The sequence below is a fragment of the Pristiophorus japonicus genome, chromosome 14 (genome assembly GCF_044704955.1).
Source record: "Pristiophorus japonicus isolate sPriJap1 chromosome 14, sPriJap1.hap1, whole genome shotgun sequence".
In the NCBI taxonomy this organism is placed as follows: Eukaryota; Metazoa; Chordata; class Chondrichthyes; family Pristiophoridae; genus Pristiophorus; species Pristiophorus japonicus.
Window position 1 is genome coordinate 79,850,440 of NC_091990.1, and position 23,252 is coordinate 79,873,691.

General features: G+C 56.5%; 1 protein-coding gene across 2 annotated transcripts in view; it reads left to right on the top strand.

Moving 5' to 3' along the window:
* Positions 1-23,252, top strand: part of LOC139279419 (CD82 antigen-like) — a 121,794-nt gene that overhangs the window by 25,208 nt on the left and 73,334 nt on the right. For both annotated transcript variants that reach the window (XM_070898530.1, XM_070898529.1), the window contains exons 3-4: positions 13,676-13,748; positions 19,813-19,937. In XM_070898530.1, coding sequence (XP_070754631.1) covers positions 13,676-13,748; positions 19,813-19,937 — 198 coding nt within the window. The remainder of the gene's footprint in view (positions 1-13,675; positions 13,749-19,812; positions 19,938-23,252) is intronic.

A 23,252-nucleotide genomic window follows, 5' to 3' on the forward strand; every position in this document is an offset into this window, starting at 1 on the left:
CCCCCGGGACTGAGTGTGTGTCCGCCGCTCCCCCCACCCCTCCTCCCCCGGGACTGAGGCCCCCCCTCATCCCCCGGGACTGAGTGTGTGTCTGCTGCTCCCCCCAACCCTCCTCCCCCGGGACTGAGGCCCCCCCCTCCTCCCCCGGGACTGAGTGTGTGTCCGCCCCCACCTCCTCCCCCAGGACTGAAAGTGTGTCCGCCACCCCCCCCCCCCCCCCCCCCCCCCCCCCCCCCCGCTCCTCCCCCGGGACTGCGTGTGTGTCCGCCCCCCCCACCTCCTCCCCCGGGACTGAGGCTGCCCCCTCCTCCCCCGGGACTGAGGCCCACCTCCACCCCCGGGACTGAGTGTGTGTCCGCCTCCACCCCCCCCATCCCCCGGGACTGAGTGCCCTCCCCTCCTCCCCCGGGACAGAGTGTGTGCCACCTCCGCCCCACCCCCCTCTCCCCCGGGACTGAGTGCCCCCCTCCTCCCCCGGGACTGAGTGTCTCCCCCCTCCCCCGGGACTGAGCCCCCCCCTTCTCCCCCGGGACTGAGCCCAACCCCCGGTACTGAGTGCCCCCCCCCCTCCCCCGGGACTGAGTGTCTCCCCCCCGTCCCCCGGGACTGAGCCCTCCCCCCTCCCCCCGGACTGAGCCCACCCTCCCCCCGGGACTGAGTGTGTGTGTCCCTCCCCCGGGACTGAGTGTGTGTCCGCCCCCCACCACCTCCTCCCCCGGGACTGAGGCCCCCCCCCTCCTCCCCCGGGACTGAGGCCCCCCCCCCTCCTCCCCCGGGACTGAGGCCCCACCTCCTCCCGCGGGACTGAGTGTGTGTCCGCCCCCCCCACCTCCTCCCCTGGGACTGAGGCCCCCCCTCCTCCCCCGGGACTGAGTGTGTGTCCGCCTCCGCCCCATCCCCCTTCCACCGGGACTGAGCCCCCCCTCCTCCCCCGGGACTGAGTGTGTGCCGCCTCCGCCCCATCCCCCCTCCCCCGGGACTGAGTGCCCCCCCGCTCCCCCGGGACTGAGTGTCTCCCCCCCTCTCCCGGGACTGAGCGTGTGTCCGCTCCCCCACCTCCTCGCCCAGGACTGAGTGTGTGTCCGCCCCCCCCCACCTACTCCCCTGGGACTGAGGTTCCCCCTCCTCCCACGGGACTGAGTGTGTGTCCGCCCCCCCCCCCCACCTACTCCCCTGGGACTGAGGTTCCCCCTCCTCCCACGGGACTGAGTGTGTGTCCGCCCCCCCCACCTCCTCCCCCGGGACTGAAGCCCCCCCTCCTCCCCCGGGACTGAGTGTGTGTCCGCCGCCCCCCACACCCCTCCTCCCCCGGGACTGAGCCCCCACTCCTCCCCCGGGATGAGTGTGTGTCCGCCCTCCCCACCTCCTCCCCTGGGACTGAGGCCCCCCGCTCCTCCCCCGGGACTGAGTGTGTGTCCGCCCCCCCCACGTCCTCCCCCGGGACTGAAGCCCCCCCTCCTCCCCCGGGACTGAGTGTGTGTCTGCCCCCACCTCCTCCCCCGGGACTGAGTGGGTGTCCGCCCTCCCCCCCCCCCCCACTCCTCCTCCCCCGGGACTGAGGCCCCCTCTTCCCCCGGGACTGAGTGTGTGTCCGCCCCCCCCACCTCCTCCCCGGGACTGAGGCTGCCCCCTCCTCCCCCGGGACTGAGGCCCACCTCCACCCCCGGGACTGAGTGTGTGTCGCCTCCACCCCCCCATCCCCCGGGACTGAGTGCCCTCCCCTCCTCCCCCGGGACAGAGTGTGTGCCACCTCCGCCCCACCCCCCTCCCCCGGGACTGAGTGCCCCCCTCCTCCCCCGGGACTGAGTGTCTCCCCCCTCCCCCGGGACTGAGCCCCCCCCTTCTCCCCCCCGGGACTGAGCCCAACCCCCGGTACTGAGTGCCCCCCCCCCTCCCCCGGGACTGAGTGTCTCCCCCCCGTCCCCCGGGACTGAGCCCTCCCCCCTCCCCCCGGACTGAGCCCACCCTCCCCCCGGGACTGGAGTGTGTGTGTCCCTCCCCCGGGACTGAGTGTGTGTCCGCCCCCCACCACCTCCTCCCCCGGGACTGAGGCCCCCCCCCTCCTCCCCGGGACTGAGGCCCCCCCCCCTCCTCCCCCGGGACTGAGGCCCCACCTCCTCCCGCGGGACTGAGTGTGTGTCCGCCACCCCCACCTCCTCCCCTGGGACTGAGGCCCCCCCTCCTCCCCCGGGACTGAGTGTGTGTCCGCCTCCGCCCCATCCCCCTTCCACCGGGACTGAGCCCCCCCTCCTCCCCCGGGACTGAGTGTGTGCCGCCTCCGCCCCATCCCCCCTCCCCCGGGACTGAGTGCCCCCCCGCTCCCCCGGGACTGAGTGTCTCCCCCCCTCTCCCGGGACTGAGCGTGTGTCCGCTCCCCCACCTCCTCGCCCAGGACTGAGTGTGTGTCCGCCCCCCCCCACCTACTCCCCTGGGACTGAGGTTCCCCCTCCTCCCACGGGACTGAGTGTGTGTCCGCCCCCCCCCCCCACCTACTCCCCTGGGACTGAGGTTCCCCCTCCTCCCACGGGACTGAGTGTGTGTCCGCCCCCCCCACCTCCTCCCCCGGGACTGAAGCCCCCCCTCCTCCCCCGGGACTGAGTGTGTGTCCGCCGCCCCCCACACCCCTCCTCCCCCGGGACTGAGCCCCCACTCCTCCCCCGGGATGAGTGTGTGTCCGCCCTCCCCACCTCCTCCCCTGGGACTGAGGCCCCCCGCTCCTCCCCCGGGACTGAGTGTGTGTCCGCCCCCCCCACGTCCTCCCCCGGGACTGAAGCCCCCCCTCCTCCCCCGGGACTGAGTGTGTGTCTGCCCCCACCTCCTCCCCCGGGACTGAGTGGGTGTCCGCCCTCCCCCCCCCCCCCACTCCTCCTCCCCCGGGACTGAGGCCCCCCTCTTCCCCCGGGACTGAGTGTGTGTCCGCCCCCCCCACCTCCTCCCCCGGGACTGAGTGTGTGTCCGCCCCCCCAACCTCCTCCCCCGCCCAACCTCCTCCCCCGGGACTGAGGCCCCCCCTCCTCCCCCAGTACTGAGTGTGTGTCCGCCCCCCCCCCCCCCACCTACTCCCCTGGGACTGAGGTTCCCCCTCCTCCCACGGGACTGAGTGTGTGTCCGCCCCCCCCACCTCCTCCCCCGGGACTGAAGCCCCCCCTCCTCCCCCGGGACTGAGTGTGTGTCCGCCGCCCCCCCCCACCCCTCCTCCCCCGGGACTGAGCCCCCACTCCTCCCCCAGGACTGAAAGTGTGTCCGCCTCCGCCCCCCCCCATCCCACGGGACTGAGTGCCCTCCCCTCCTTCCCCGGGACAGAATGTGTGCCGCCTCCGCCCCATCCCCCCTCCCCCGGGACTGGGTGCCCCCCCCCTCCCCCGGGACTGAGCCCTCCCTCCTCCCCCGGGACTGAGCCCCCCCCTTCTCCCCCGGGACTGAGTGCCCCCCCCCCCCTCCTGCCCCCGGACTGAGCCCACCCTCCCCCCGGGACTGAGTGTCTCCCCCCTCCCCCGGGACTGAGCCCCCCCCTTCTCCCCCGGGACTGAGCCCAACCCCCGGTACTGAGTGCCCCCCCCCCCTCCCCCGGGACTGAGTGTCTCCCCCCCGTCCCCCGGGACTGAGCCCTCCCCCCTCCCACCGGACTGAGCCCACCCTCACCCCGGGACTGAGTGTGTGTGTCCCTCCCCCGGGACTGAGTGTGTGTCCGCGCCCCACACCTCCTCCCCTGGGACTGAGGCCCCCCCTCCTCCCCCGGGACTGAGTGTGTGTCCGCTCCCCCCACCTCTTCCCCCGGGACTGAGTGCCCTCCCCTCCTCCCCCGGGACTGAGTGTGTGCCGCCTCCGCCCCATCCCCCCTCCCCCGGGACTGAGTGCCCCCCCGCTCCCCCGGGACTGAGTGTCTCCCCCCCTCCCGCGGGACTGAGCGTGTGTCCGCTCCCCCACCTCCTCCCCCAGGACTGAGTGTGTGTCCGCCCCATCCCCCACCTACTCCCCTGGGACTGATGTTCCCCCTCCTCCCCCGGGACTGAGTGTGTGTCCGCCCCCCCCACCTCCTCCCCCGGGACTGAGTGTGTGTCCGCACCCCCCCCCCCCAACCCCTCCTCCCCCGAGACTGAGGCCTCCCCTCCTCCCCCGGGACTGAGGCCCCCCTCCTCCCCCGGGACTGAGTGTGTGTCCGCCCCCCCCACCTCCTCCCCCGGGACTGAGGCCCCCCCTCCTCCCCCGGGACTGAGTGTGTGTCCGCCGCCCCCCCCCACCCCTCCTCCCCCGGGACTGAGCCCCCCCTCCTCCCCCGGGACTGAGTGTGTGTCCGCCTCCGCCCCCCCCCATCCCCCGGGACTGAGTGCCCTCCCCTCCTTCCCCGGGACAGAATGTGTGCCGCCTCCGCCCCATCCCCCCTCCCCCGGGACTGAGTGCCCCGTCCCTGCCCCGGGACTGAGTGTCTCCCCCCCACCTCCCCCGGGACTGAGCCCTCCCTCCTCCCCCGGGACTGAGCCCCCCCCTTCTCCCCCGGGACTGAGCCCCTCCCCCGGGACTGAGTGGCCCCCCCCCCCTTCCTGCCCCCGGACTGAGCCCACCCTCCCCTCGGGACTGAGTGTGTGTCCCCCTCCCCCGGGACTGTGTGTGTGTCCGCCCCCCCCCCCCCACCCCTCCTCCCCCGGGACTGAGGACCCCCTCATCCCCTGGGACTGAGAGTGTGTCCGCCCCCCCCCACCTCCTCCCCCGGGACTGAGGTCCCCCCCTCCTCCCCCGGGACTGAGGCCCTCCTCCCCCGGGACTGAGGCCCCCCTCATCCCCTGGGACTGAGAGTGTGTCCGCCCCCCCCCCCTCCTCCCCCGGGACTGAGGCCCCCCCCTCGTCCCCCGGGACTGAGGCTCCTCCCTCGGGACTGAGGCCCCACCTCCTCCCGCGGGACTGAGTGTGTGTCCGCCGCCCCCCCCACCCCTCCTCCTCCGGGACTGAGCCCCCCCTCCTCCCTCGGGACTGAGCCCCCCCCTTCTCCCCCCGGACTGAGTGTGTCCCCCCCCTCCCCCGGGATTGAGTGTGTGTCCACCCCCCCCCACCTCCTATCCCGGGACTGAGGCCCCACCTCCTCCCCCGGGACTGTGTGTGTGTCCGCCGCCCCCCCCACCCCTCCTCCCCCGGGACTGAGCCCCCCCATCTCCCCCGGGATGAGTGTGTGTCCGCCCCCCCCACCTCCTCCCCCGAGACTGAGGCCCCCCCTCCTCCCCCGGGACTGAGTGTGTGTCCGCCCCCCCCCACCCCTCCTGCCCCGGGACTGAGGCCCCCCCTCCTCCCCCGGGACTGAGTGTGTGTCCGCCCCCCCCACCTCCTCCCCTGGGACTGAGGCCCCTCCTCCTCGCCCGGGACTGAGTGTGTGTCCGCCCCCCCCCACCCCTCCTCCCCTGGGACTGAGGTTCCCCCTCCTCCCCCGGGACTGAGTGTGTGTCCGCCCCCCCCACCTCCTCCCCTGGGACTGAGGCCCCTCCTCCTCGCCCGGGACTGAGTGTGTGTCCGCCGCCCCCCCCACCCCTCCTCCCCCGGGACTGAGTGTGTGTCCGCCTCCGCCTCATCCCCCCTCCACCGGGACGGAGTGCCCCCTCCTCCCCCGGGACTGAACCCCCCCCCTTCTCCCCCCGGACTGAGTGTGTCCCTCCCTCCCCCGGGACTGAGTGTGTGTCCGCCCCCCCCCCCACCTCCTCCCCCGGGACTGAGTGTGTGTCCGCCCCCCCCCCCACCTCCTCCCCCGGGACTGAGGCCCCCCCTCCTCCCCCGGGACTGAGTGTGTGTCCGCCGCCTCCCCCACCCCTCCTCCCCCGGGACTGAGGCCCCCCCTCCTGCCCCGGGACTGAGCCCCCCCGGGACTGAGTGTGTGTCCGCCTCCCCCACCTCCTACCCGGGACTGAGTGTGTTTGCCCCCCCCACCCCTCCTCCCCCGGGACTGAGGCCCCCCCTCCTGCCCCGGGACTGAGTGTGTGTCCGCCTCCCCCACCCCTCCTGCCCCGGGACTGAGGCCCCCCCTCCTCCCCCGGGACTGAGTGTGTGTCCGCCCCCCCCACCTCCTCCCCCGGGACTGAGGCCCCCCCTCCTCCCCCGGGACTGAGTGTGTGTCCGCCTCCGCCCCCCCCACCCTCCCCCAGAACTGAGTGCCCCCCCCCACTCCCCCGGGACTGAGTGTCTCCCCCCCTTTTCCCGGGACTGAGCCCTCCCTCCTCCCCCGGGACTGAGCACCCCCTTCCTCCCCCGGGACTGAGCCCCTCCCCCGGGATTGAGTGCCCCCCCCTCCTCCCCCCGGACTGAGCCCACCTTCCCCCCGGGACTGAGTGTGTGTCCGCCCCCCCCAGCTCATCCCCCGGGACTGAGCCCCCCCTTCCTCCCCCGGGACTGAGTGTGTGTCCCCCCTCCCCCTGGACTGAGTCCCCCTCTCCCGGGACTGAGTGTCCCCTCCCACTTCCCCCGGGACTGAGCCCCCCCCCCCCCACCCGGGACTGAGCCCCTCCCCCGGGACTGAGTGCCCCCCACTCCTCCCCCGGGGCTGAGCCCCTCCCCCGGGACTGAGTGCCCCCCACTCCTCCCCCGGGACTGAGCCCCTCCCGTGGGACTGAGTGTCCCCACCCCACCTCCTCCCCCAGGACTGAGCCCCCCCGTCCTCCCCCATGACTGAGTACACTGGCATCGATCCAACAATGTGGAAAACTGCTCAAGTATATACCATCCACAAAAAGCAGGACAAATCCAATCCGGCCAATTATCGCCCCATCCGTCTACTCTCAATCATCAGCAAAGTGATTGAAGGTGTTGTTGACAGTGCTATCAAGTGGCACTTACTCACCAATAACCTGGTCACCGATACGCAGTTTGGTTTCCGCCAGGACCACTCGGCTCCAGACCTCATTACAGCCTTGGTCCAAACATGGACAAAAGAGCTGAATTCCAGAGGTGAGATGAGAGTGACTGCCCCTAACATCAAGGCAGCATTTGACCGAGTGTGGCATCAAGGAGCCCTAGTAAAAGTGAAGTCAATGGGAATCAGGGGGAAGTCATACCCAGCACAAAGGACGATGGTTGTGGTGGTTGGAGGTCAATCGTCTCAGCTCCAGGACATCGCTGCACGAGTTCCTCAGGGCAGTGTCCTTGGCCCAACAATCTTCAGCTGCTTCATCAATAACCTTCCCTCCATCATAAGGTCAGAAGTGGGGATGTTCGCTGATGATTGCACAGTGTTCAGTGCCATTCGCAACTCATCAGATAATGAAGCAGTCCATGCCCGCATGCAACAGGATCGAGACGACATTCAGGCTTGGGCTGCTAAGTGGCAAGTAACATTCACCGGCGCACAAGTGCCAGGCAATGACTATCTCCAAGAAGTGAGAATTTAACTTCTTGATATTCAACGACATTACCATCGCCGAATCCCCCACCATCAATATCCTGGGGTCACCGTTGACTAGAAACTTAACTGGACCAGCCACATAAATACTGTGGCCACAAGAGCAGGTCAGAGGCTGGGTATTCTGCGGCAAGTGTCTCACCTCCTGACTCCCCAAAGCCTTTCCACCATCTACAAGGCACAAGTCAGGAGTGTGATGGAATACTCTCCACTTGCCTGGATGAGTGCAGCTCCAACAACATTCAAGAAGCTCGACACCATCCAGGACAAAGCAGCCCGCTTGATAGGCACCTCATCCACCACCTTAAACATTCACTCCCTCCACCACCGGCGCACCGTGGCTGCAGTGTGTATCATCTACAAGATGCACTGCAGCAACTCGCCAAGGCTTCTTCGGCAGCATCTCCCAAACCCGTGACCTCTACCACCTAGAAGGACAAGGGCAGCAGGGCACATGGGAACACCATCACCTCCAAGTTCCCCTCCAAGTCACAGACCATCCTGATTTTAAAATATATCGTCGTTCCTTCATCGTCGCTGGTTCAAAATCCTGGAACTCCCTCCCGAACAGCACTGTGAGAGCACCTTCACCACACGGACTGCAGCGGTTCAAGAAGGCGGCTCACCACCACCTTCTCAAGGGCAATTAGGGATGGGCAATAAATGTCGGCCTGCCAGCATTGCCCACATCCCAGGAACAATATTTTTTAAAGTCCCTGGGGGGAACATGGACATTGACACTCAGACCCTGGGGGGGGTGGGTATTAGACACTCAGTCCTGTGGGGGGGGACACGGTATTAGACACTGACACTCAGTCCCTTGATGGAGAGGGGGGGGTTATTAGACACTGACACTCAGTCCCTGGGGGGTATTAGACACTGACACTCAGTCCCTGGGGGGTTATTAGACACTGACACTCAGTTCCGGTGGGGGGGGTATTAGACACTGACCCTCAGTCCCTGGGAGGTATTACACACTGACTCTCAGTCCAGGGGGGGTGGGTATTAGACACTGACAGTCAGTCCCTGGGGGGCGCGTATTAGACACTGACACTCAGTTCCGGTGGGGGGGGTATTAGACACTGACTCTCCCCAGGGACTGAGTGTCCATCTCAGTGTTTCTCCTTGGTACGAGTTGCAATGTCTGGATGCATGCTGAAGGTGACCTGTTGCAGTGTCCCACATATAGAATCCACTGTTGGGGAAGGTTGTTTACTAAAGGAGGAGCTAAGAATATTAGCGAGTATAATTCATTCAAAATAATGCTCTTTGTAAGGTGTGAGAATAACGTGAGGACAGAATGTGTACAGAATGCCTGTGGAGACCTGCATTCCCTCAGCACACACCACACGTGATGTCTGACAGAGAAACACACACTGTGGAAACTGGCTGTCACAGCCCATTCCTCACTGAATATACATCTGCTTCGTATTAAGGGAGGGGTTCGGCTCCAGACAAATATCCCTTCCCTGCGGGAGCAACACAGTGGGAGCTGTGGGTGGGGGCGAGTGACGGATGGGGGAGAGTGGATAGAAGTGACGGGGGTGGGGGGAGAGTAGTAGGGGGGGGGAGAGTGATGGGGGGAGAGAGTGAGGGGGGTGAGTGAGGAGGGGAGAGTGAGAAGAGGGGGAGAGAGTGAGGGTGTATGAGAGTGAGGAGTGGGGAGAGTGAGGGGGAGAGAGTGAGGTGGGAGAGTGGATAGAAGTGGGGGACGTGGCTGGAGGAGTAGAGTGAGGGGTAGAGAGTGAGGGGGGAGAGTGAGTGGGGTGAGAATTAAAGGGGGGGAGAGTGAGGGGATGAGAGTGGAGGGGGGACATGGTTGGAGGGGGAGAGTGAGGGGAGTTAGATTGAGGGGAAGAGAGTGAGTGGGTGGAGATTGAGGAGAGGGGGTGAGGGGGGGGAGAGTGAGGGGGAGAGTGAGGAGGGAGTGAGGGGGAGTGGGAGGGGAGAGTAAGGGGGAGTGGGAGGGGAGAGTGAGGGAGGGAGTGAGGGGGAGTGGGAGGGATGAGTGAGGGGGAGAGTGAGCACGGGGGGAAATAAGGGGGAAGTGAGGGGGAGAGAGTGAGGAGGGAGAGAGTGAGTGAGGAGGGAGAGAATGAGGAGGGAGAGAATGAGGGGGGAGTGAGGTAGGAGAAGAGTGAGGGGGCAGAGTGAGGAGAGGGGAGAGTGAGGTGGGAGAGGGGGGGGAGAGTGAGGAGGGGCAGAGTAAGGGGCGGTAGTGAGGGGATGAGAGTGAGGGGGTGGGGGATAGCTCGACTGGGGGCAATGTGTACGTGGGACTTTTCCCAAGCAGCCCAATGTGATTGGATTGAACCTGGTCGGGAGCAATGTGGGAATTGCCTTCTTGTAATTGGAAAATAAAGAATATTGCTGTTAAATGACAGATCCTAGGGTTTTGTGATTTGAGTAAAGAACGCTCTCGATGCAGACTCAGGATCTATTCATCCCCAAGTCCCAGTCAGTCCCACACTGACTGTATCTATGGGGATACACTCAGTCCCACACTGACTGTATCTATGGGAATACACTCAGTCCCACACTGACTGTATCTATGGGGATACACTCCGTCCCACACTGACTGTATCTATGGGGATACACTCAGTCCCACACTGACTGTAACTATGGGTATACACTCAGTCCCACAATGACTGTATCTATGGGATACGCTCAGTCTCACACTGACTGTATCTATGGGATACACTCAGTCCCACACTGACTATATCTATGGGGATACACTCAGTCTCACACTGACTGTATCTATGGGGTTACACTCAGTCCAACACTGACTGTATCTATGGGGATACACTCAGTCCCACACTGACTGTATCTGTGGGGATACACTCAGTCCCACACTGACTGTATCTATGGGGATACACTCAGTCCCACACTGACTGTATCTATGGGATACACTCAGTCCCACACTGACTGTATCTATGGGGATAAACTCAGTCTCACACTGACTGTATCTATGCGGATACACTTAGTCCCACACTGACTATATCTATGGGATACACTCAGTCCCACACTGACTGTATCTATGGGACACACTCAGTCCCACACTGTATCTATGGGATACACTCAGTCCCACACTGACTGTATCGATGGGGATGCACTCAGTCTCACACTGACTGTATCTATGGGATACACTCAGTTCCACATTGACTGTATCTATGGGGATAAACTCAGTCTCACACTGACTGTATCTATGGGGATACACTCAGTCCCACACTGACTGTATCTATGGGATACACTCAGTCCCACACTGACTGTATCTGTGGGGATACACTCAGTCTCACACTGACTGTATCTGTGGGGATACACTCAGTCCCACACTGACTGTATCTATGGGGATGCACTCAGTCCCACACTGACTGTATCTATGGGATACACGCAGTCCCACACTGACTGTATCTGTGGGGATACACTCAGTCCCACACTGACTCTATCTATGGGGATACACTCAGTCCCACACTGACTGTATCTATGGGATACACTCAGTCCCACACTGACTATATCTATGGGGATACACTCAGTCTCACACTGACTGTATCTATGGGGTTACACTCAGTCCAACACTGACTGTATCTATGGGGATACACTCAGTCCCACACTGACTGTATCTGTGGGGATACACTCAGTCCCACACTGACTGTATCTATGGGGATACACTCAGTCCCACACTGACTGTATCTATGGGATACACTCAGTCCCACACTGACTGTATCTATGGGGATAAACTCAGTCTCACACTGACTGTATCTATGCGGATACACTTAGTCCCACACTGACTATATCTATGGGATACACTCAGTCCCACACTGACTGTATCTATGGGACACACTCAGTCCCACACTGTATCTATGGGATACACTCAGTCCCACACTGACTGTATCGATGGGGATGCACTCAGTCTCACACTGACTGTATCTATGGGATACACTCAGTTCCACATTGACTGTATCTATGGGGATAAACTCAGTCTCACACTGACTGTATCTATGGGGATACACTCAGTCCCACACTGACTGTATCTATGGGAATACACTCAGTCCCACACTGACTGTATCTATGGGGATACACTCCGTCCCACACTGACTGTATCTATGGGGATACACTCAGTCCCACACTGACTGTAACTATGGGTATACACTCAGTCCCACAATGACTGTATCTATGGGATACGCTCAGTCTCACACTGACTGTATCTATGGGATACACTCAGTCCCACACTGACTATATCTATGGGGATACACTCAGTCTCACACTGACTGTATCTATGGGGTTACACTCAGTCCAACACTGACTGTATCTATGGGGATACACTCAGTCCCACACTGACTGTATCTGTGGGGATACACTCAGTCCCACACTGACTGTATCTATGGGGATACACTCAGTCCCACACTGACTGTATCTATGGGATACACTCAGTCCCACACTGACTGTATCTATGGGGATAAACTCAGTCTCACACTGACTGTATCTATGCGGATACACTTAGTCCCACACTGACTATATCTATGGGATACACTCAGTCCCACACTGACTGTATCTATGGGACACACTCAGTCCCACACTGTATCTATGGGATACACTCAGTCCCACACTGACTGTATCGATGGGGATGCACTCAGTCTCACACTGACTGTATCTATGGGATACACTCAGTTCCACATTGACTGTATCTATGGGGATAAACTCAGTCTCACACTGACTGTATCTATGGGGATACACTCAGTCCCACACTGACTGTATCTATGGGATACACTCAGTCCCACACTGACTGTATCTGTGGGGATACACTCAGTCTCACACTGACTGTATCTATGGGGATACACTCAGTCCCACACTGACTGTATCTATGGGGATGCACTCAGTCCCACACTGACTGTATCTATGGGATACACGCAGTCCCACACTGACTGTATCTGTGGGGATACACTCAGTCCCACACTGACTCTATCTATGGGGATACACTCAGTCCCACACTGACTGTATCTATGGGATACACTCAGTCCCACACTGACTATATCTATGGGGATACACTCAGTCTCACACTGACTGTATCTATGGGGTTACACTCAGTCCAACACTGACTGTATCTATGGGGATACACTCAGTCCCACACTGACTGTATCTGTGGGGATACACTCAGTCCCACACTGACTGTATCTATGGGGATACACTCAGTCCCACACTGACTGTATCTATGGGATACACTCAGTCCCACACTGACTGTATCTATGGGGATAAACTCAGTCTCACACTGACTGTATCTATGCGGATACACTTAGTCCCACACTGACTATATCTATGGGATACACTCAGTCCCACACTGACTGTATCTATGGGACACACTCAGTCCCACACTGTATCTATGGGATACACTCAGTCCCACACTGACTGTATCGATGGGGATGCACTCAGTCTCACACTGACTGTATCTATGGGATACACTCAGTTCCACATTGACTGTATCTATGGGGATAAACTCAGTCTCACACTGACTGTATCTATGGGGATACACTCAGTCCCACACTGACTGTATCTATGGGATACACTCAGTCCCACACTGACTGTATCTGTGGGGATACACTCAGTCTCACACTGACTGTATCTGTGGGGATACACTCAGTCCCACACTGACTGTATCTATGGGGATGCACTCAGTCCCACACTGACTGTATCTATGGGATACACGCAGTCCCACACTGACTGTATCTGTGGGGATACACTCAGTCCCACACTGACTCTATCTATGGGGATACACTCAGTCCCACACTGACTGTATCTATGGGATACACTCAGTCCCACACTGACTGTATCTATGGGGATAAACTCAGTCTCACACTGACTGTCTCTATGCGGATACACTCAGTCCCACACTGACTGTATCTATGGGGATACACTCAGTCTCACACTGACTGTATCTATGGGATACACTCAGTCTCACACTGACTGTATCTATGGGATACACTCAGTTCCACACTGACTGTATCTGTGGGGATACACTCAGTCCCACACTGACTGTATCTATGGGGATACACTCAGTCCCACACTGACTGTATCTATGGGATACACTCAGTCCCACACTGACTCTCCCCTCTATAGGGATACAGTAAAAATGTGAGGGTCGCTGCACTGATCAATGACCGGCCCACCAGTGGGACCTTTTCTGGAGAAAATCACACCATTGGGGACCCCTTTGAAAGGGGCCTTTGTTCCTGAATGCCCCACCTTTAAACAGTCGTTTGCTCTTGATTGTGATGGATCTAACTGTTTTGTGGATTGTTTTTACAGATTCTGGGAGCAGTTATCCTCGGCTTTGGGTTGTGGATTCTCCTCGATAAAACTAGTTTTATTGCTGTCTTGCGTGAGTATCTGCAGTAATACCTGCTCCCTCTGACAGTGGAGGTGGTGTGGACTTGAAGGGAACCAATAAGAGTTATGGAGATCCACTCAGACACCCTTTTCCGTTTTGAGCATGGGGCTGGGTAATTTCAGCACTGCTATCCTTGGCTCATCTCTCCTACAGATATCACCAGCTTTCCAATCTGCAGCCACTGACATTCGAGCACGTGGTTTTGAGACAGTTCCTGTCTCTCTCCAGTTACTGGAGTGGATTTGAGGTTTGGTGCGGGATAGGATATGGGTAACTGAAGTTTATGGAGGCTGGGGATCCGGGAGGAAGTCATTGGAATAGTCCTACCATAGCTGTTCTTGTATGTGAAGCCTTGGGCCCTGCACCTTTGAGACTGCTTTTAGTAACCCTGATATCGAGATTAAATATCATCAGTACCTGAACATATCCAGGACACATCATATCCAGGGCACATTTACCCCGACCTGGCAGTCTGTGGCTTGTGTGTAAGTCACTGTCAGTTTCCAGATATGTAGTGTAACACACTGAGGAGCTGTTTCCTTTTGTTAACCTGTTACACTCGGCTGTAAATGTGGGTTTATTCCACTACACTTGACCAGGTTGGAGTACGCTGGCGGTGATAGGACAGGGTGTGAGAGTGAGGAGGGTGTGTGGGGAGGCGATGCTGTTCATCTCTATCAAGAGCAGCAGTGGGTAAATGCTCTTCATGTCCCTTCCTCTGCCTCCTACATCAACTGTGCACTGCTCCCAAATCATGCATGAGACAGTGATGGTCATTACACTGAGTTTAATCAGAGTCCAGAGGATTCCAGGCTGGGCCTCATGAGGAGTGAAGGCTGGGGATGGTGCATGGCAGCTATCAGGAGACTGCCCCTCATAAACACGCTTCACGATGACATGCAAGCCATGATTCTTACCAACGGATCCATCACAGACCCAATACAAGTGCACTGTTGGCGCGAATACACGACCTCATCTCTCTCATCTGGAGGGAGGAGAGCATGCCGGGAGATCTCAGAGGTGCAGTGCTCGTGACCATCTTTAAAAAAGGGGACAAGTCCGACTGCGTCAACTACAGAGGAATCTCCCTGTTATCAGCTACTGGGAAAGTCGTCGCTCGAGTCCTCCTCAATCGTCTTCTCCCTGTGGCTGAGGAGCTCCTCCCGGAGTCACAGTGCGGATTTCGTCCCCTACGGGGCACAACGGACATGATCTTTGCAGCGCGATAGCTGCAGGAAAAATGCAGGTAGCAAAGCCAGCCCTTATACATAGCCTTCTTCGACCTTTCAAAGGCCTTTGACACTGTCAAACGCAAGGGTCTATGGAGCGTCCTCCTCCGTTTTGGATGGCCCCAAAAGTTCGTCACCATCCTCTGCCGGCTCCACGATGATATGCAGGCCATGTTCCTTACTAACGGATCCATTATAGACCCAATCCACGTCCGGACCGGGATCAAACACGGCTGCGTCATCACCCCAACCCTCTTCTCAATCTTCCTCACTGCCGTGCTCCACCTCACTGTCAACAAGTGCCCCGCTAGAGTGGAACTAAACTACAGAACCAGTGGGAAGCTGTTTAACCTTCGCCATCCCAGGCCAGGTCCAAGACCACTCCAACCTCTGTCATCGAGCTACAGTACGCGGTCAACATATTTACTGAGGCGTAGGAAAGCATAGGCCTTACGCTAAACACCCGTAAGACAAAGGTCCTCCACCAGCCTGTCCTCGCCGCACAGCACTGTCCCCAGACATCAAGATCCACGGCGCGGCCCTGCACAACGTGGACCATTTCCCATACCTCGGGAGCCTCATCAACAAGAGCAAACATTGACGACAAGATCCAACACCGCCTCCAGTGCGCCAGTGCAGCCTTCGGCCACCTGAGGAAAAGAGTGTTTGAAAACCAGGCCCTCAAAACTGCCACCATGGTCTACAGGGCTGTAGTGATACCCGCCCTCCTGTATGGCTCAGGGACATGGACCATGTACAGTAGACACATCAAGTCGCTGGAGAAATACCACCAACGATGCCTCCGCAAGATCCTACAAATCCCATGGGAGGACAGACGCACCAACATTAATGTGCTCGACCAGGCCAACATCCCCAGCATTGAAGCACTGACCACACTTGATCAGCTCCACTGAGCAGGCCACATTGTCCGCATGCCAGACACGAGACTCCCAAAGCAAGCGCTCTACTTGGAACTCCTTCACGGCAAACGAGCCAAAGGTGGGCAGAGGAAACGTTACAGGGACACCCTCAAAGCCTCCCTGATAAAGTACAACATCCCCACTGATACCTGGGAGACCCTGGCCAAAGTCCGCCCTAAGTGGAGGACGTGCATCCAGCAGGGCGCTGAGCACCTTGAGTCTCATCGCCGAGAGCATGCAGAAACCAAGCGCAGGCAGTGGAAAGAGCGTGCGGCAAACCTGTCCCACCCACCCCTTCCCTCAATTACTATCTGTCCCACCTGTGACAGGGACTGTGATATCGCTGGCGATAGCTTCTTCTGTAAAAGGTGACAAGACGACATGGCATGCGATCATTGCATGATATCATTGTTAGGTACTGTCACAGAGACTGATACAACACATAACTGACAGATGTAATCATGATTATTATGATTATTATCATTCTTTACCTAAAGACCACGGGCTTTGAGTAAAACATTCCTGGAAAAGTGCAAGATCTCACACCTGCTGATAGTCACTCATGACTGTTACAAATCAAATTATATAAATACATAAGTACATGTAAATCAATGTAATACTTACTCTTGCGGATCCCACAAGGTCGTTCCATCGTTTGCGGCATTGGTTGCCCTCACGCACCTCGTTGATCGCCGACGAGACTACTCTGTTATCTCGGTCCATATTCTCTGGTAGGCCTTTGGGGTGGGCTTCCCAGTGTCAAGTCACCTCAGCGTGACTCGACCTCCTGCAGGAGGGAGGCATTTGCCCCGTCCGAGAACCTCCTGGCTCTTTTGCGCCCTCCAATGTGCTCCTCTCCCACCTCACTGCTCTCTCCAGCGGTCAATCTCCACAGTGTGCTAAGATGCCTCCTCCTCTCCCTCCATTATAGGGCAAATTCGGTCAAATATGTGGCTGGTAACACCTACTTGCTGTGAAGCTCTAAAGTCTCCCTCCTTCCTCCCAAAGCAGCCACACCATGCCCAGACACGCCTTCAGTCCCTCTGAGCTCCCTCTCTCTCCATCTCTTCTGTGCATGTCATGGCGACCCTTGACCTTCTGAATCGCGGGAATCGAGCGTTGCCATGTCGTTGCTAAGGACGGCCACACGTTTACGGCAGAAGGTCAAAAAAATTTAACGCTACTGCCCATTTGATATCACTCGCCGTAACACCCATTTTCAAAAATGTAAACTAGGTGTTTTGAGAATGGGTGAGAAGCCGGCGATCTGAAAACCCTTTTTTATCATCCATGTTGAAAATAACGCCCATTTTTGGCGGGGCAATAAGCTCAAAAGTGGAGGTTCTAGCCCATGGACTCCTCAAAGCACTGGAGCAGTATCACCAATGCTGCCTCCGCAAGATCCTGCAAATCCATTGGCAGGATAGGCACACCGTCAGTGTTCTCACTCAGGCCAACATCCCCAGCATTGAGGCACTGATCACGCTCGACCAGCTCCATTGGACGGGCCACATTTTCCGCATGCCTGATATTGGACTGCTGGACTCCTGAAACAAGCGCTCAACCCCGAGCTATGTCACGGCAGGAGGACAGAGAAAGCATTTCAAGGACACCCTCAAAGGCTCCTTGAAAAAATGCAAGATCCCCACCGACACCTGGGAATCCCTGGGCCAAGAGCGCTCAAAGTGGAGAAGCATCCGGGAAGGTGCCGAACACCTCGAGTCTCTTCGCCGGGAGCACGTGGAAGCCAAGTGCAAACAGCGGAAGGAGCGCACAACAACCCAAGCACCCCACCCACCCGTCCCTCCAACCACTGACTGCCCCACCTGTGACAGAGAATGTAGGTCCCACATTGGTCTCATCCGTCACCTTCGAACTCATATTAGTGTGGAAGCAAATCATCGTCAACTCCGAGTGACTGCTTAAGAAGAAAACTCACAACAGCTTGTTGAAAAGTTTTATTCACTGCAGATCACTCTCCCTACTGCCAGCCCTTACTGGCAGGTGTCTCTCTAGGAATCAGTGTCGGTTGGCTTCACGCCACCTCTTTCAACAAGAGCAGAAAGCGTAGGAGGAATCGGGCCCAAATCATTGGACAGGAGGAGGGCAGCCTTTTACAGACATGAGTATAAAGGGCATGGTGATCAAACCCATGGGTTAAAAACGAGAAAACACTCCGAGTATACACATGCTCAAGTTAGATATGTATTCTAGTACATAGAAACTTAAAATGGTCATAATTATAATAACTCACTGTATAAACTCGTCAGGTCATTCGGGGAAAGGGCAAAAAACTGCCAATGCTGGAGATCTGAAATAAAAACAGAAAATGGTGGAAATACTCAGCGGGTCAGGCAGCATCGGGGAAGAGAGAAACAGAGTTAGCATTATTTGATGAAAGATGATTTGTTTCTCTCCACAGATGCCCCGTGTTTGCAACAGTTTCAGTGTATAGGCCATTGTAAGAACTCACTTCACTGTTGTACAATGGATGGGGGTCCCAGCTGTTTGCAGTTGGCCCAGTTCTGGGCTCATGTCAGCTGGACTATTGGTGTCAGCTTGGCTCAGTCGATAGAACTCTCAGTTCTGGGTCAGAGGTTACAGGTTCAAGCCCCACTGCAGGCGTTTGAGCTCATTCACAAGACTGGCTTGGTGCTGCACTGTCGGAGATGCTGCCTTTCCGATATGTTAAATTGAATTCTCTCCGGTAAATACTGAAGATCCAAAGCCACTATTTGAAGAAGAACAGGGAAGTTATCCCAGTGTTCCTTCCTCAACTAATCCTACCAAAAACATATTAACTGATCAGTCACCTCATTCTTATTTGTGGGATCTTGCTGTCCACTGTTTTGGTGTACATGATAACAATAACTGCTTCTGTTGTTTCCTGCTTTTTTCCTTGCTGGTGGAAGGTGGAAGAATGTGTGATGGGGAAAGAACACACCAGCAGCTGTTGGCAGCATTTTTGGTGTTAATTTGGGGAATGTGGCACTGAAGGGATATGGCCCAGTAGAGCTGTTGGGATGGGGAGGGCGTAGAACTGTTGGGGTTGGGAGGGGCATAGAGTTGTTGGGATGGGGACGGGCATAGAGCTGTTGGGATGGGGGGGGCGTAGAGCTGTTGGGATGGGGAGGGACGTAAAGCTGTTGGGATGGGGAGGGGCATAGAGCTGTTGGGATGGGGGGGCGTAGAGCTGTTGGGATGGGGAGGGGCTTAGAGCTGTTGGGATGGGGAGGGGCATAGAGCTGTTAGGATGGGGGGCGTAGAGTTGTTGGGATGGGGAGGGGCTTGGAGCTGTTGGGATGGGGGGGCGTAGAGCTGTTGGGATAGGTGGCTGTAGAGCTGTTGGGATAGGGAGGGGCTTAGAGCTGTTGTGATGGGGGGTGTAGAGCTGTTGGAATGGGGGGGGGGCGTAGGATGGGGGGAGGGGACCCATAGTGCTGTTGGGATGGGGGGAGGGGACCTATAGTGCTGTTGGGACGGGGGGAGGGAATCCGTAGTGCTGTTGGGATGGTGGGGGGAGTAGAGTTGTTGGAATGGGGGGGGGGGCGCAGAGCTATTGGGATGGGGGGGAGCATAGAGCTGGTAGAGCTGTTGGGATGGGGGTGGGGGGGCTGTAAAGCTGTTGGGATGCAGCGAGACCTGTTGGAAATGTTCCTGACTTTGTTTTAACTGATCTGTGACCCATTACATAGGACATAATGGACAATATGATTGAGCCAGAAATAATTGGCGTCAGTAAGCTTGGGTTTTTCAAGTGTGAAGGTTGTGAGAGACGGATGGACTGAGTATTGAGGTAGTTCCCTAGGATTGAGGTCCTGGGATGGAATGAGATGGATGGAGTCAATGAATCTTGATTTGAGCTGCTGTGTGCAAGCAATAAATCTATATTTATTTTCTTCCCAGAATCATCATCATCAGCATTGAAGATTGGCTCTTACATCCTGTTGGGAGTGGGCTCGGTAACAATGCTGATGGGATTCCTCGGCTGCCTCGGAGCTGTTAATGAGGTCAAATGCCTCTTGGGATTGGTGAGTCTGGACTAAAAGGTGCAGGATATTGATTTATCAAATGATAAAATGGAGTGTTAACTATGCAGTGCCCAAACATAGAAACTAGGTGCAGGAGTAGGCCATTCGGCCCTTCGAGCCCATTCAATATGATCATGGCTGATCATTCCCTCAGGACCCTTTTCCTGCTTTCTCTCCATACCCCTTGATCCCTTTAGCCGTAAGGGCCACGTCTAACTCCCTTTTGAATGTATCTAATGAACTGCCATCAACAACTCTCTGCGATTGAGAATTCCACAGGTTTACAATTCTCTGAGTGAAGAAGTTTCTCCTCATCTCGGTCGTAAATGGCCTACCCCTTATCCTTAGACTGTGGCCCCTGGTTCTGGACTTCCCCAACATCGGGAACATTCTTCCTGCATCTAACCTGTCCAATCCCATCAGAATTTTATATGTTTCTATGAGAACCCCTCTCATTCTTCTAAATTCCAGTGAATATAAGCCTAGTCGATCCAGTCTTTCTTCATGTGTCAATCCTGGGAATCAGTCTGGTGAACCTTCGCTGCACTCCTTCAATAGCAAGAATGTCCTTCCTCAGATTAGGAGATCAAAACTGTACACAATATTCAAGATGTGGCCTCACCAAGGTGCTGTACAACTGCAGTAAGACCTCCCTGCTCCTATACTCAAATCCCCTAGCTATGAAGGCCAACGTGCCATTTGCCTTCTTCACCGCCTGTCTTACTTGCATGCCAACTTTCAATGACTGATGTACCATGACACCACCTAGGTCTCGTTGCACCTCCCCTTTTCCTAATCTGTCACCATTCAGATAGTATTCTGCCTTCCTGTTTTTGCCACCAAAGTGGATAACCTCACATTTATCCACATTATACTGCATCTGCCATGCATTTTCCCAATCACCTAACCTGTCCAAGTCACCCTGCAGCCTCTTAGCATCCTCCTCGCAGCTCGCACTGCCACTCGGTTTAGTGTCATCTGCAAACTTGGAAATATTACATTCAATTCCTTCATCTAAATCATTAATGTATATGGTAAATAGCTGTGGTCCCAGCACTGAGCCCTGCGGTACCCCACTAGTCACTGCCTGCCATTCTGAAAAGGACCCGTTTATTCCTACTCTTTGCTTCCTGTCTGCCAACCAGTTCTCTGTCTATGTCAGTACGTTACCCCCAATACTGTGTGCTTTAATTTTTCCCATTAATTTCTTGTGTGGAACCTTGTCAAAAGCCTTTTGAAAATCCAAATACACGACATCCACTGGTTCTCCCTTGTCCACTCTACTAGTTACATCCTCAAAAAATTCCAGAAGATTTGTCAGGCATGATTTCCCTTTCATAAATCCATGCTGACATGGACCGATCCTGTCACTGCTTTCCAAATGCGCTGCTATTACATCTTTAATAATTGATTCCAACATTTTCCCCACCACCGATGTCAGGCTAACTGGTCTATAATTCGGTGTTTTCTTTCTCCCTCCTTTTTTAAAAAGTGGGGTTACATTAGCTACCTTCCAATTCATAGGAACTGATCCAGAGTCTATAGAATGTTGGAAAATGACCTCCAATGCATCCACTATTTCTTGGGCTACTTCCGTAAGTATTCTGGGATGCAGACTATCAGGCCCTGGGGATTTATCGGCCTTCAATCCCATCAATTTCCCCAACACAATTTCCTGACTAATAAGGATTTCCTTCAGTTCCTCCTTCTCGCTAGACCCTCAGTCCCCTAGTATGTCCGGAAGGTTATTTGTATCTTCCTTAGTGAAGACAGAACCAAAGTATTTGTTCAATTGGTCTGCCATTTCTTTGTTCCCCATTATAAATTCACCTGATTCTGACTGCAAGGGACCTACATTTGTCTTCACTAATCGTTTTCTCTTCAGATACCTATAGAAGCTTTTGCAGTCAGTTTTTATGTTCCCTGTAAGCTTACTCTCATACTCTACTTTCCCCCTCCTAATTAAACCATTTGTCCTCCTCTGCTGAATTCTAAATTTCTCCTAGTCCTCAGGTTTGCTGCTTTTTCTGGCCAATTTATTCACCTCTTCCTTGGATTTAACACTATCCCTAATTTCTCTTGTTAGTCACGGTTGAGCCACCTTCCCCATTTTATTTTTATGCCAGACAGGGATGTACAATTGTTGAAGTTCATCCATGTGATTTTTAAATGTCTGCCATTGTCTATCTACCATCAACCCTTTAACTATCATTCACCAGTCTATCCTAGCCAATTCACGTCTCATACCATCGAAGTTACCTTTCTTTAAGTTCAGGACTCTAGTCTATGAATTAACTGTGTCACTCTCCATCTTAATGAAGAATTCTACCATATTATGGTCACTCTTCCCCAAGGGACCTCGCACAACAAGATGCTGACTTATTGTATCAATGCTGAACTGAGAGCATGAGAGCAGTTTGTGAGGAACCTTGGTTCAAATGTACATCTGATTGAAGGGCTGAAGGTCTTCGAGACCTACCCTTCATTCTACCCCACGTAAACTTGAGGTGATCCAAAACTTGGCTACCTGTGTCCTAACTCGCACCAAGTCCCATTCACCCATCAACCCTGTGCTCATTGACCTACATTAGCAACACCACGATTTCAAATTCCCATCCTTGTTTTCAAATCGCTTCATGGCCTCGTCCCTCCCTATCTCTCCTCCAGCTCCGAGATGTCTGCGCTCCTCTCATTCTCGTGAACATCCCTGATTATAATCGCTCAACCATCGGTGGCCATGCCTTCTGTTGCCTCGGCCCCAAGCTCTGGAACTCCCTGCCTAAACCTCTCCGCCTCTCTACCTCTCTTTGCTCCTTTAAGACGATCCTTAAAACATACATCTTTGACCAAGCCTTAATTTCTCCTTACGTGGCTTGGTATTAAATCTTTTGTCTCATAATACTCCTGTGAAGCGCCTTGGGACGTTTTACTGTGCTAAACTCGCTATATAAATACAAGTTGTTGTTGTTGTACTGTCACTCATGGAGGACTGGGCGATTTACTTTAAACACTCTCCTAATAGGGCTCAACACCAATAAATACATTCAGCATCAGTGGCTGTATAACCAAGGGTGTTGAGCAAGTCTGCTTTGTGTCTGAAATACAAACCTCTGTATGGGGTGGGTATGGGAGAGTGATGTGATTGAAGTTGCTGCACGGAACATGTTTACTTCAGTGGGAAGTCGTGTACCAACACAGCAAACACAATGCTGGGTTACTAGGTGCTTCGTGGGGGTGAATATCCTCTTGGCTTCTCCCTCACCCCTCAGCATAAACCCTGTCCACAGGAGGAAGCCCCTTCCCCGCTCAGCCCCT